The sequence below is a fragment of the Colossoma macropomum genome, unplaced genomic scaffold, assembly GCF_904425465.1.
Source record: "Colossoma macropomum unplaced genomic scaffold, Colossoma_macropomum, whole genome shotgun sequence".
Lineage (NCBI taxonomy): Eukaryota > Metazoa > Chordata > Actinopteri > Characiformes > Serrasalmidae > Colossoma > Colossoma macropomum.
The window spans coordinates 45,476,201-45,490,818 of NW_023494787.1; the positions used below are offsets into that span (position 1 = coordinate 45,476,201).

The following is a 14,618-nucleotide window of genomic DNA, read 5'->3' on the forward strand; positions in this document are numbered from 1 at the left end:
AAATGCACCTACATGGAGTGGTTGTTGCTCATTACAGCAATACATACATACACTGAAACATATAGAACAAAACCTCATATCTCCATTTTTCAGTTTTTGACATAAATTGAAAATGCCTTTTGCTTTTTATATGATGTGTAAATTTCATGATTAATGGCCCAACAGAAACGGCCCAAAATGACTTGGAAAAAGGTCTGGTTCCATTGACTTACATTAAAAGTGAAGTTTTTTCCTTCTCCTGTAAAGTTACGATTTTGGAGATACAAGCTTTTGTTCTGACAACAGCGATAAGCATTGTATACAACACAATGAAACCTCTTGGTTTAAGATAATTGTACTTTGCATATACAAGTGTTTGAATACTAAACATAAACCAATAAAGTTGATGCCTATGTATGATTTTTTCCCCAAAACATTTAATATAAAGAACTGTGCAAAAGTCAGAGACCACACTTTTATTTATATTCTAGTCAGTTAAGTTATTCAGCTTTTAGCATCAGAAAAAAGCAGAAACCATATTTATTTAACATAAAATTGCACAGAAGCCTCAAAAATCAAATATGATATCAAAGTTTTTCGTATTTAGTGTGTCCATGTTTTACCTCTATTACAGCTTCCATTCTTTTCAGAGAGATTTGCTTTCAGTTTTTCAAAGAAATCTGCAGGAATATTTTTCACATCTCCAAAGTTCAGTCTTAGAAGTTGGTTACATTTTCGGCCTCTCACGATGCAAATAATCCCAAACACATTCAGCGATGTTGAGGTCTAGATTCTGGGGCTCATAACACTGAGTTGTCTTCTGACAGTGTATGGATGGACAGACATTTATTAAGTAATCTAAAATAGAAGATTTTAATAGAATTTGATTTGTTTTAGGATTCTGCACAGTTCTGCACACGTTATTTCATTGCTTTGAAGTCTACATCGTCATTCTAAAATGTGGAAAAATCTTCTTTGAGTACATGTGTCCACATCTGGTTGTTTATCTGAAAATAAACAACAAAAGTGGCTTTACTGTAATCTGCTGGAACTACTTTTTTGGCAGAAAAAAATAAAATCACTGTCCAAAAAATAAATAAATGAATAAATAAATAAATAAAGGAAAAAAAATAAATTACTTTAAAATTACATTTAAAAATGTTATTATATTATTTCACATTAAAAGTGAAGCATGTTTCTGCCATCTCCTGTAAAGTCACCTTTTTGCTGATATGCAAATCAGCACTCAAGACTTCTTTGATGTGTTTTTTTACTTATTAAATTGAATATAAAATCACACGGATGACAGTGTTATCACAAATAAACAAACATCACTATAGGCTGCTTAACTCAGCTTGATCGTGCCTCAGTGCAGCTTCTCACTGATGTGTTTGTGTTTGAGAGTGGAGGACCACCACGGCAGCAAAAACAGCCCGGTGCCACTGCTGACTAAGTTCTACTGTCATTACGTGTCAGCATGTTACCTGCCACCATGCAGCACTGTCCGCTGGTACATATAAACTCGCTCTGGTCATTGTACATTTGCCAGCCTGCCTGACCTTCACTGGTGCCTCTAAGGCTACATCAGGTCTGACACTAATGGATAAGAGGGTCAATACTTACATTTGCAGTCATTCGGCGGATGCTCTTATCTAGAGTGTCTTACAAAACAAGTAAGAAGTTACAGAGAGAATCTGAAAGGACAACATAAAAGCAATCATTTAATGATAGCTTGAGTACGAGATGATTGTTCTTAGGCAGAGAAACATTTAAATTGCAGCAGTAGGTTGACAATAGGAGCAAACAAGCCTCATCTGCATGTAGAAAGAAAGAACTTCCCAGCAATTAAACAGATCAGGTAAGGAGGCTTAAACATTCTTTGAAGCGATGCCACATAATATTTTTGGTTCTATACCAACGTCATCAGAGGATGGTTCTTTACAGAACCAGTTCTATAAAACATCAATTAAAGTTTTTTTTTTTCCTAGAAATTCACCCCGAGTCAAGAACCATTCAGTAGCTTTCATTTTTAAAGGAGAATTCCACTAAGTTTTTAAAATTGCTGCATAGTTAGATCATTCAGAGTCATTCAGAGTGGTTTGATGTGAAATTCAAAGTTTCACTGTGGAGAAACCTGCAGATTTCTTTACCGTGGTGGTGATAGGAACCAGGGGTCTCAACATCCACAACACCAAAATAGCAATTTTATTTACTATCCAAAAAGACCAGTTAATCTACACATGTCTTCTGAGTTTTATATGTAATGTTGATGATGGTAAAATAGTGGTAAATCTGAAACTTTTTGGGGTATTAAAGTTTATCGTAAAACAGTGTCTCAAGCATCAGACAGTGTATTTGTAACCGTTTCCTGTAATAAGCTGCCTGTGAGGGAACTTTCAGAGGCATTAAAACCTTCAGATGTCTGGGTTCAATCACCACTGCTGTGAGTTTCTCTAGAACAGGACATCTTATGTCAACTCTGAATGACTTTGTGTTCGTGTTAATTATGTAATGATGCAGACATTTTGAAAAATCAGTGAAATTCTCGTTTAAGTGTGCATTTCCAAAAGCATATCGCTGTTGTCGAAAGAAAACCTCGTATCTCCAAAATGGTAACTTTACAGGAGAAGGAAAAAACCTCCTTTACTTTTAATGTAAGTCAATGGAACCAGATTTTTCTCCAGATCATTTTGGGCCATTTCTTTTGGTCCATTTTTTATGTAAAGAGCAACAGGTACTTTCAAATTACATCAAAAACTGAAAAACGACAAAAATGGAGATACAAGGTTTTCTTCCAACAGCAGCGATATGTACTCAGATACACTGTATTACAGGATTCCTTGATCAGAGATGAGCAGAGATGGGTCAATTTGGACCTGTGAAGGAAGAGAACTTTATAACAGAGAGATTTGTGCCTTGTAAGCATGTTTAAATTGTACAGAAGGACATGCCGGGGTCCTGAAATCGAAGACTTGAGTTAGGCTGTAGTTCTGAACCATAGTTTGGAGAAAGTGCAGGACTGAGTCCCTCAAGGCTTGAAAAGAAAGAACAACAGAGTTTTGTATTGATTCTTGTTGCCATGCTGGAGCCAGTGGAGTGCTTACAGAGTCACATAAGAGAACTTTATAGGTTATAGACCAGATGAGCAGCAGAGTTTAGCGTGTGGAAGATGGCCAGCTAGTAGGGAGAGTTCAGTCTACTTCAGTCTTGCAAAAGATATTGGCTCTGAAAAGATTAACTGGTCATCCAGAAGTCCATTATGTGATCAACAGTGAGCATATCCACACTAAGCACTATGTACATTTTAGTGAAAGAGCTTATGCTTTAGGCTGTACATTACCAGGCCAGTCTAACTTATGATAATAACACATCTAAAACTTTTTGTCTTGGAGAGCCAAAGTGCAACGTTTGCGGAGGTCCAACCCGACAAAACAATACATTGAAAAAGAAGGTAGGTTCTTTTTTTTTCCTGGTCTATTAGATCTGCCAGGTCACCTGTAAGTGCTACTATTGTGAAATGGAATCATGTAGCAGCAACAACAGCTCTGGCCTAGTACTGAAGCCTGTGGCATATAAAAATCACCTATTTTCTGTTGCATCACTCACTACAGAGTTCCTGACTTCCTCTGGAAGCAACATCAGCACAAGAACTGTGTATCAGGAGCTTCGGTAAAAGGGTTTCCATGGCTGCACAGCTGCACATAAGATAAGATCACCATGCGCAATGCCAAGTGTCGACTGGAGTGGTGTAAAGCAGCCACCACTGGACTCTGGAGCAGAGGAAACGTTCTCTGGAGTGATGGATCACACTTCACTAGTTTGGTGGAGGAGGGATAATGGGCTGGGGCTGTTTTTCAGAGTTTGGGCCCATTAGTTCCAGTGAAGGGTAATGTTAATGCTATAGCTCACAAAGACATTTTAGACAATCATACGCTCCCAACTTTGTGTTAACCATTTGGCAACTTTCTTGTTCCTCCCTGTGCACAAAGTGAGGTCCATAAAGACATGGTTTGACGAGTTTGGTGTGGAGGAACTCCAGTGGCCTGCACAGGGCCCACTGAACACCTTTGGAATGACCTGGAACGTTGATTGTGAGCACCAAACTTCTCGTCTAACATCAGTGCCTGACCTTACAAATGTTCTTTTGACTGAATTGGGCACAAATTCCGACAGCCTCCAAAATCTTGTGGAAAGCTTCCCAGAAGAGTGGAGGCTGTTATAGCCACAAGGGGCTGAGGGAGGGGGCAACTCCATACTAATGTTCGTGGTATTTGAAAGGGATGTCTAACAAGCTCATGTAGGAGTGATGGTCAGATGTCCACATACCTTTGGCCATACAGTGTATTTTAATAAAATAAACATAATTAAGGGTAGACTCATTCAAAGCAAAAAGATTTTAGTCTAGGTCTTAGTCAGTTAAATGTCTAAAATGGGTTTTAAACTGTTACTTTGAACCAATTCGGTAGAATGATCTATATATGGTATTAAAATATGTTCTCTACAGGGTAGAATTCCACAGTTAGCCAGAAGAAGACAGAACGGTTCAACAGGAGAACTATCGGCCAATCTTTACTTCAGGCGTACGCTATTCTTTACGTCTTTGCAGCTTGAAGGGCATTCCAGCCTAAACCTAGAGTTTAATATGTTATTTGTTGTATTATACAGTAATGTAGCACAGCATCATATCCCTCCATCTCTTTGACAATGATTTTTATAATGCTTTTGCTCAATATCCAGCATGGATTACGTAAATATGTATATCCACTATTTTTGATATCAAAAATTCAATGTGAACATGTAAAAATGTTATTATTACTAGTAAAAAACATGGAAGTAGACATGGAAAAAACAAATGTGTCAAAATTCAACTTCTAGTTTAGGATTTCTGTTTCCAGCATGTAAGATTGCAGTTTACACTAGCAACAATTCATGTGTTTTTCCCAATAATTTTAATGGGAGGAACTGACATTATTCATAATTCAGGTAATTCAGAACCATTGGCCAACTGTGTTTGCACACAGAGGAATTAGACCTCCGCATTTAACCCATCCACACAGTGAAACACCCACATACATGCACACTAGTGAACACACACACTAGGGGGCAGTGAGCACACTTGCCCGGAGCGGTGGGCAGCCCTATCCGCAGAGCCCGGGGAGCAGTTGGAGGTTAGGTGCCTTGCTCAAGATCACTTTAGTCATGTCCTGTCGGCTCAGGGGATCGACCCGGCGACCTTCCGGTCACAAGGGTGGTAACTTCCAGCTCACAACTGCCCCATTACTAGTACAAGTTCAAATTTTACAGTTTAAATGTTGACACTGAAATTCTATTTTTATTTTATTAGATGCTAAACTTCTTATCAGTCAAAATTGTTACATGAAAAAATATATTTCCTGCATGTTAAAGTATGTAAAGGAATTGCATTTGGACAATTTAACAGAAGTAAGGAATTTAGTAATACAATTCATTTAAAATTCCCAAGTATAATTCACATTAGGAATAATTATTTAATTTATTTATTTACTACTACTACTACTACTACTACTACTATTATTATTATTATTATTATTATTATTATTATTTATAGAGCACTTTTCATACAGGTGGCAGCTCAAAGTGCTTTACAGACAGGTGATAAAGCTCAACAGTAACCAGAGGAACTATGAGTATTCAATAAAAAATCATATAAGGCAGACAGATCAAACATAAAAGATGAGTACCAAAATATACAAAAATACTTATTTATTTATTAATATATTTAGTAATTTAATTAGTTCGTTAGTTAATTAGTTAGTGCCATACTTTTAACGATAGTTCTGATATCATCCAGCACCAGGCTTGGGAACCGCTGTCCTGCTAACCTTCCATTTGTAGCTGTTATCTTCCTCCTCACCGGTGGGGGGCGGTAGTGCAGCTCAGGCCGCGGCTCGCAGCCTCTCACCACACGAGGAAACAAACCACATGTCCTTTCCGTGCTTTAACGCAAACATGGCAAACTCGAAGGCGTCTGATGAGGATCCGAAACGGGCCGCTGTGTCCGCCGGAGTGTCCGCCGCGCTCTCTCCCCCGGCGGGCGGAGGAGCCGTCGCTTCTCCGTGTTTGTTGCCGACGTTCGCGGAGGCGTGCGCGCTCGTGCAGGCGCCCTACTCGTGTCTGGTGATGGACACGAGCCGCAGACACGTCGCCCTGCCGCCCATGTACCTGAAGAAGAAGCGGACAGGCATTCAGGAGGAGCTGAACGCAGAACTGCTGAAATACTCCAGCAGGTAACGTTAGGACTGTTCTGAAGTCTGTTTACTTTCCTTTTTCCCGTTCCACCTTAAATGGTGCAGCAGTTCCGTTCTGGCGCCTCAGGTTGTGTGTAATTGCTGCACAATTTAAGGTGGAACGGGATAATTCGAACAAGAAGCTGACTTCAGCGTCGTCCTGCATAAGCTGGTGTGGGGCTGTTAAAGGAGAATCCCAGCTGTTTATAAAAATGTCTGCATTAGTTCATGCATAAAGGGAAATTCCACCAAAACTTACACACTCAGATTTCTTTACAGTGGTGGGGATAGGAGACAGGGGCCATAAAGTCTACCACACACATACTGTCATTTTATTTATTATCCAAAACTACCAGTGAACCTACAGTCAACCTTCTGAGTTTTATATGTAATGATGATGGTGAAATAGTGGAAAGTCTGGAAAAAAGAAAGCTTCTCTTTGGGGACTATTTTGTCTTACAGTTCCCTGCATAAACTCCTCCGCCATGAATGGATTGAAATAAACTCATTAGCAGGACTTTTTAGGCCAAAACCTTATCAATAACCTATCGCAAAACAACGTCTCAGCCATCAGACAGTGCATTCATAACCACTGTGCAGTTACTTTCTGTGAAGGAGCTTTTAGAGGCATTAAACTCTTTAGACGTCTGGTTCCCATCACCACCACTGTGAACAATTCTGACTCTGTAAGTTTATCTATACACTTAAAAATGGTTCTACAAGGGTTCTTTAGTAAAGAACATGGTTCTATATAGAACCATTAACACAGTGTTCTTTGCATCATGAAATGGTTCTTCAGAGTGATGGAGAATGTGCTGTGTTTATGGTTCTCTATACAGTCTTTTTGAAAAGGGTTCTATATAGCACCAAAAGATTGACATCATCACAATAGAAGAACCCTTTTTGGAGTTATATAGAACTCTTTTCAAAAAAGATTCTATATAGAACCATATACAGCACATTCTCCATCAGTCTGAAGAACCATTTCATGATGCAAAGAACCCTTTAATCGTGCGGAGAGTTCTTTGAGTGTTCATGGATCTATATAGAACAATTTTCTTGAAGAACCATCTTTTTTAAGAGAGTAGAAATGCAGTGTTTTGTCCCAAACCACCCTGAATGACTTTGTTTACATCTTAACCATTAAATTATGTGCGTGTGTTGAAAAAATTATCATGTTCCCCTTTGAGATTCAAGCAAAGTCATTCAGAGTGGTTTCATGTGAAATGCTGCGTTCTGCATGAACCTGGCGAAGTCAGAGTTGTTCACAGTGGTGGTGATGGGAACCAGACATCTTAAGCGTTTGAAGCTACCATCAGGAATTTGTTGAGTAAAATGGTTATGAATGCTCTGCCTGATGCCTGATGCATAGTTTTTATCATGACTTCCAGAAGTGTGGGTCTCAGACAAATGCATTCATGCCAGAGCTATATACACACAGAAGACACATCAGACCGCTGTGTCAGTAAAATATCCCTGAGACGGGTCGTGTGCAACATAGCGCAAAAGCCCTGTTTCGCAACGACTGAGAACCGCCGTGCAGACTGCAGGTCACATAGCAATGATGCGTTATTCGCGTTTATACGCAGCGCAGTTGGTTTCCTGGTACGTTAAATCTGCAACGAGAGACTGTCAAACACTAAAAAGTGGCGAAGATGAAGTCACTTCTCTTTCGAATTCTTCCGTTCCACCTTATATGGTGCCGCTTTTACATTCGGCGTCTCAGTCAGAATTTAAGGTGGAACGGGAAAATTCGAATAAGAAGCGACTTCAGCCTCGTAAGACAGTCGAATGTTGAGACATTTTACAATAAACTGCTCTAGTTTTGAGGAAAAGTTTTCGGGCGGAGATGGGAGGAAAGCGGCTATAGCTAAAGCTTAAAGCAGAGCGTAAATCTGCGCTCTCGTTTATATTGTTTAGTCTAAACTAGGACTTTATCACATACTGAGACATACTGGACAGTAAATGTTGTGGCTCCCAAGGTGGTTTGACTTTGTTGAAAGGACAAAACGGCTCTTCTTGACATTTGTGTTGCGACTCCTGATCTAACCTGGCTTTAATGCAGAGGGAGTCGGTCGGATTTCTCGCTCATCCAGTTGTGTTTTTGTTGTGTGTCGCCACAGACTGTCTAGGCGCTGCACCTACCCACTTCCGAGTTCCGCCCTTTGCATTCCGTCAACATTACGTTATAAATTAAATATTTAGAAAATTGATTTTTGGCTTTTGTGAATTGATTCAGAATCGTTCACGTCCGCGTCGCGATGCATCTAAGAATCGATTTTTTAAACTCCTTCTGCATAAAACAGTTGTAAAAAATGTAAATGTAAAAAAAAAACTGTGGAATTCCCATTTAAATCAGGGAAAAAACTAACATTTCCATGGGGTTTACCAAAACTGGGATTGCAGGTCACTGGCTCAGTTTGCTAACTGGACAGATCGGTAATGCCCTGATGCTTTTGACCCAGATTTCCAGTCTTCTGGAAGCAGTATAATTTTGGAAAGAGTCTGTTTAGCTGTAGTGATGTTCCTGCTAAAGCACCCCTGATTCACCTCATCAGTTGTTTCCCAGTTTTAGTAGGTCTGTCAGAGCAGGGAAGTCACCAAACTCTGGCCCTCCAGAGCTGGAGCTGGCTATCATATTAACATCTAAGACCAGTGGGATCTGTGACTGCTGTTGCTGCCTTACTGATGATCTTCAGTCTTACTGATAAGTCGGATGTCTCCTGTCTCAGTTTGAAAGGTGTCCCCCTGGCGTATGACCACATCAAAGTTTTAGAACAACATGGCGACATACTGGATGACCAAGGCTTCATTCACTTGAACATCGAGGCCTCGTTTGTGGTCTTCAAACCAAGGAAAGGAGAAAAGCTTGTGGTAAGAATTTTCCTTCATACAGGTTGTTTTTTGTTTTTGTTTTGTTTTTTTTTTTGGCCTGCATGCTTTTTAGCATCAGGAGCTTATTGTAGGGCTGCAACAAAAATTTGATAATTTTCAGTTTAATAACTAAAATATTCAAAAATTGAGAATCCGTTTGAATAACGGACGTTTGAGAAACTATGAACTTTTGTGAGGAAACTAGCGTTTATGAAAATAAGTGCTAACTCACCACTAGTAGAACATAGTTGCCAGCTTTACTCATTGGAGATTGAGGTTTGAGAGTTTGCAAGACTCTCTCAATTACAGGTGACTTTCTGTCCCCCCCCCCCCCCCCCCCAATTGCAGTCCAGATGAGTTTCCTACTTCTCCAGTTTGCCTGTAAGCCTGTCCTCAGTTACATTTATTACAAAGCATAAATAAGTGTGCTGTCTTGCTGGCTAACAAGGGCTTTAAAGTTTTCAGGCTGCACCAGATGTTAACGCCACCATGGCTGAATTTAGCATGTGCTAAACAGTTTTGAGCGACTCCGAAACTTTCATCAGCACCCGGTTTACTGACTAAAGTCTACTAAAAGTTGTTTTCAGTTTTAAGACAGTGGTTAAAAAGACTCCTTTTCCTCCGCTGTCTTGCACCACTCACTGCCGTTCAGACGAAGCTAGCAGCCTGTTGAGGCTTGCCAGATTTGGCTGGATCACAGATTTAATGCAACTTGCTGTGAAAGTAATTGTTTATTGATTTTTCATTTCCTTGAAGTATTTTAAATAAGTATTTTAAATTTATTAAAAAACAAACTATTATAATAATGAGAAGAAGAGGAAAAAAGTTTTCCCCCAATTTTCTCGCTTATTATCCTTAGAATATTCAAGAATATTCAATATAGAATATTCGAGTTGATATAAATTATAGTGATAATAATAATTATCACAATGTCACAATATGCTTTTCTGAGCATAATATGGATATGGTGAGTGTGGTCAGTACAAGAACAGTGACCAACTGCTTGTTTCAGTAACAAGAGAGTGCAGTTATTGCTGTTTAACTGGATTTCATGCAGTGCAGTATGTGACATTTAATTTAAAAATTCTTTAAAATAGAAATAAATAGTCTGTAGTGTTCCTTTTTTATTGCTTCAAACTTGTAAAAAAAATTAATATTGTGACACTGAACTGTAAAAATATCTTTGTAATTTTGCTATTTTTTCCACCCCTATTTTCTTGATACAGCACAGTTATGTTTAATATCTTTTGAATGACAGTCTGTTTCACCTGTTAATACATTGATCTTGTGTAATATTTAGATTTTATGGACTGTGTTCTATTATGTCCTTCACTTAGGGTGTGATAAATAAAATAGCAGTGGGCCATGTGGGTTGCCTGGTGCACGGCTGCTTTAACGCCTGCGTGCTTAAGCCAGCTCAGCTGACCCCTGACCAGTGGAGGGACTCCGGCCTGATGGTGGGAGGCAGCCTGGAGTTTGAAGTGTTCCAGCTGGATGCTGATGCGGCTGGCGTCCTCTTGATTAAAGGAAGATTAGAGAAGCACAGGTATAATGAGCTTTGAAAGAATAGTAAATGTTTACCATGTATTTGTGTGTAAAAAGAAAAAAAAAAGGATAATTAATCATTGGCAGGTCATATAAAACCCATTTATTGTACCGGCCGACCAGAAGGGCACTAGTGCAGTCTAAGGACAAAAGGCCAGGGACTCAGCCCTCTTTGGGGTCTGTCTCTGCATGTGTCTGCTTTAACCCAAACGTAGATCAGCCAGGACGTGGTTAAAATTGGACAAAAATATGTAGCACAATGAAAAAGACCAGTAGCCGTCAGCCTAGAGCCTGAGGTTTGTCTGCACACTCTTAAAGGATGGTGCTTCAAGGGTTCTTTAGTAAAAGAAATGGTTCTACATAGAATCATGAACTCTCAAAGAATGATTTGCATGATTAAAGAGTTTTTTGCATCCTGAAGGTGTTCTTCAGATTGATGGCAAATGTGCTGTAGATGGTTCTGTGTAGAACCTCTTTAAAAATGGTTCTATATCACATCCAAAAGGGATCTACTATTGTCGGCAAGCTTGTAACAAAAAACACTTTTGGGTGCTATGCTATATAAAACCCTTATCAAAAAGGTTCCGTCTACAGCACAGTCATGCACATTTTTCATCAAATCTGAAGAACCCTTTCATAATGCAAGGAACCCTTGAATCATGCAAAGGGTTCTGTGAGTGTTCCTGGTTTCAGTGTCAAGTTGAAGTTACTTGAACCTCTTATTCTCCAGGGTATATTTTGGTTTGTCCATCTGAATTTACATGACCAAATCGAAAGGCAAATTATTCAGTAACTGCATGAAATAAATGTAAATTTTTGTTTTGTTTATTTATTTTTTTGTAAAAGCTCCCCTCAAATTAACAGAACATGTGTTTTATGATCACACATATTGCTATATGCTTACAATTTACTGCTGAAAGCCAAAATCTTAGACGGTCTTTGCATTTTTTTTTATAAAAATAATTTTTACAGAGCAGATCACTGAAGAGACGCCATCTGTTTAAAGTTTATAGCCCAGATTTATGGAAAAATGGGTCGACTTTCAGTAGACAAAAAAATTGTGAGTTCAGCTTCTTTTATTATAAGGGTTTAAAATTACATCACCCATCTATTTGACTGGAAAGAAGACAGTTACAGCTCTCATGTGACCCCCACCTTTTGAATGTAGCTTATGAAATATGAAAGTTATGAATAATATGACGAACTGCGTTTTGGAATCACTTTTGGTCTCAAGGAGTTGAAAAGGTTCATATCTCAACAGTCGAGTTAACTTGTTTGCTAGTTGCAATGCTAATTAGTAGGAATAGGCTTCTTTATTAGCTACTTTAGCCTCGTAGCTTCAGCGCAAAACTAAAGAAGGAATTGACAGATACCAGACATGTCTTGGCTGATTGACAGTATTTAGATTAAGAGGAAAAAGTGAGTTTGATTTGGCTGAATTATTCCTTTAAATTCTGTTGCACACTATTGAGAGTAGTGCCATGTTTGCCTGGTCAGTTGTGAGTTTATCTTGTATTAGGTGGGTTGTGTTAGCTGTGTCTGTGCCACCTTCAAACGCTGTGCTGTTTGGATGTATTTCCAGGGTACAGCAGCTTGTTGCTTCCTTCGGCGGTGCAGGAACTGAGGAACAGGGTGAAAACATGGCAAAGGAAACAGCCACTGAAATGGACTCGGCCACTGCTGAAGAAGCCACCGAGAGCACGAGTCCTTCAAAGCCCAAGAAGAAAAAGAAGAAAAGGGAGAAGGAAATGGACACAGAGGCCGTAGAGGACATTAACAGCAACCAGGCAGCCGAGGCAGAGAGCCATGATGTTAACAGTAACGGAATGGAGGTGGACCCCGATTCCAGCATCCACACAGAGGAGAAAAAGAAGAAGAAGAAAAAGAAAAAGGATAAAAGGCAGGAGGCGAATGAGGAGCTGCCTTCCCCCACCGAGCTCCCAAACAGTGACTCCAGTGGATACGTCAGTGACAAAAGCAGCCGGAAGAGGAAAGCACAGGACGATGAGGGTCTCTGTGATCACTCTGACACACCTGTAGTCAAAAAGAAGAAGAGCAAATGATTTTTTTTTTTTGGCTTTTATGCTGTGACTTTTCACACATTTATATATGATGAAAGTGCCTCATTGTGCCAAGATGCCTTGAAATGTATTGCCATTGGTAAGATAATTAAATAAAGGACAGATGGCGTGGCGGCATGTATTTTCACCTTGTCACCAGTAGAGGGCAGCATGTAGTTTTAAATGTCCTTGCTGTTTGCAAAGAGTTGTGGATTCAAAACTTGCTTCAGAACTTAAAAGGAAAACATATGAAACGTCATTGTGTGCATTTCTGCACCAGGAATTACAGGCAGATTTATAATGAGCCGTTGCCCCTTCTTGAATGCCCCCTAAGTTAGGTAATAGAGATCAAAACAAAAGAACAGATAACACTGTCTTACAGGATCACTGTATTAATCCTCAGAACAAGAACTGAGATTTTTTTTATTTTTATTTTTGTGAAAAAGGCTAAAGCGTCTACTTGCGTACCTGCCTGAGAAGGGCTTCCCCAGCTGGATCGAGCTCTGCGAGCCAGCGCGCACTTGCTTTGCGCCAGCATTTCATGTCGAAGGTATAAAGTTTCTAATTTTACATGCACAGGAAACATAAAGGGCTGTTCCAAACCTCAAAAAAAGATTTCTGACTCCAGAGAGAAAGAAGAGAAAAAAATCTGAAGGAAAAACAGCGTTATTGGCAGGTGTTCAGTCTGTTCCATGCTGTGGCTTCTGAAGAAATATTCCCACCTCTGCACACTAGCTGTGGGTCTATATGAGCTCCATCCTGCAGGTGAATGCATTAGAGACTGCTGATTAGCCATGTTTTTGTTAAAGCCTAGAGGTGAGCAATAGAGCAAAAATGTAATATTGTAATATGAAAGGCTTTCGCCCGATGATAGCTGGGATAGGCTCCGGCACCCCACCGCGACCCAGAAGGGTAAGCGGTTTAGATGATGATGAATATGAAAGGCACAATAGTGCCAAAACACAAATATTTTTGTTTTTATTCAGTTTAATAAGAAAAAAAAGAAAGATAATGGGCTAACATTGAGTCCGTTCAGAGTTACTGTAATCTTCTCACAAATGTGATTGAAATTTAAATGCCAATTTGGCTCATTATAGAGCAGATATTGCAACTTTTTGTGTGTTTCCTGTGGTCATTTAGCCGTTACAGTGTGACTAATGACTATCAGCCAATTTGGAAAGGATAATTGGCTAGAAATACTAGCCAATGTGTGAAGGCCTCATGTAAATGTGTAGTGATATAATGTATTGTGATAACTTTATTTTACAGTACCCAAAGTTCTAGGTCAGTAGTTCTCACACTGGTCCTCAGGGCCCCCCACTTTTTTTGAAGGAAAAATGTGGATCAGCTGGAGGGCTCTGAGGACCATGTTGGGAACCACTGTTCTAGATACTAGCCCAGGTAAGTGTGGGATACCAGCTCCAATAGGAGTGCAGGTTCCAAGACAGTCTAACTGATATGATATGAAGATTTATAGTAAAATACCTCCTAAATATAACAAGCTGGTCAGTACAAACTTCCTCCTACACTAAACTTCACTGTAATGTTTCACGTTTATGTATGAAAGTAGATCAGAAACACCTTCAAGGAACAGATAAGTTGTGTAAAATTACGGGACAAAAAACAAATTTCTTGATTTTAAGGAACCATTAAAAAACATACTGAGAATCATTGAGTTTCCAGTGATTTTCCTTTCTAGGTAAAAGACAGTTACGTTCTATGTAAGACTCTTTGTGCTTTAACTCGTGTACCATATAGTAACCTGGTCATTTTTACCCAAAATAATTACCCAGTATTTTGGAGTTTGTACCACATACTCACTTAAAGGACAACTCCACCACCTTTTTCAAAATTTCTGTATAAATCAGGGGTTGAGATGTAAACAGAGTCACTG

General features: G+C 39.3%; 1 protein-coding gene across 1 annotated transcript; it reads left to right on the forward strand.

The window, feature by feature from the left end:
* Positions 1 to 5,941: 5,941 nt before the first annotated feature.
* Positions 5,942 to 13,840, forward strand: polr1f (RNA polymerase I subunit F). Its single transcript, XM_036567554.1, has 4 exons — positions 5,942 to 6,245; positions 8,978 to 9,119; positions 10,457 to 10,665; positions 12,247 to 13,840. The coding sequence occupies exons 1-4, from the start codon at positions 5,968 to 5,970 to the stop codon at positions 12,725 to 12,727; spliced, it is 1,110 nt and encodes a 369-aa protein (XP_036423447.1). The 5' UTR covers positions 5,942 to 5,967; the 3' UTR covers positions 12,728 to 13,840.
* Positions 13,841 to 14,618: the final 778 nt, after the last annotated feature.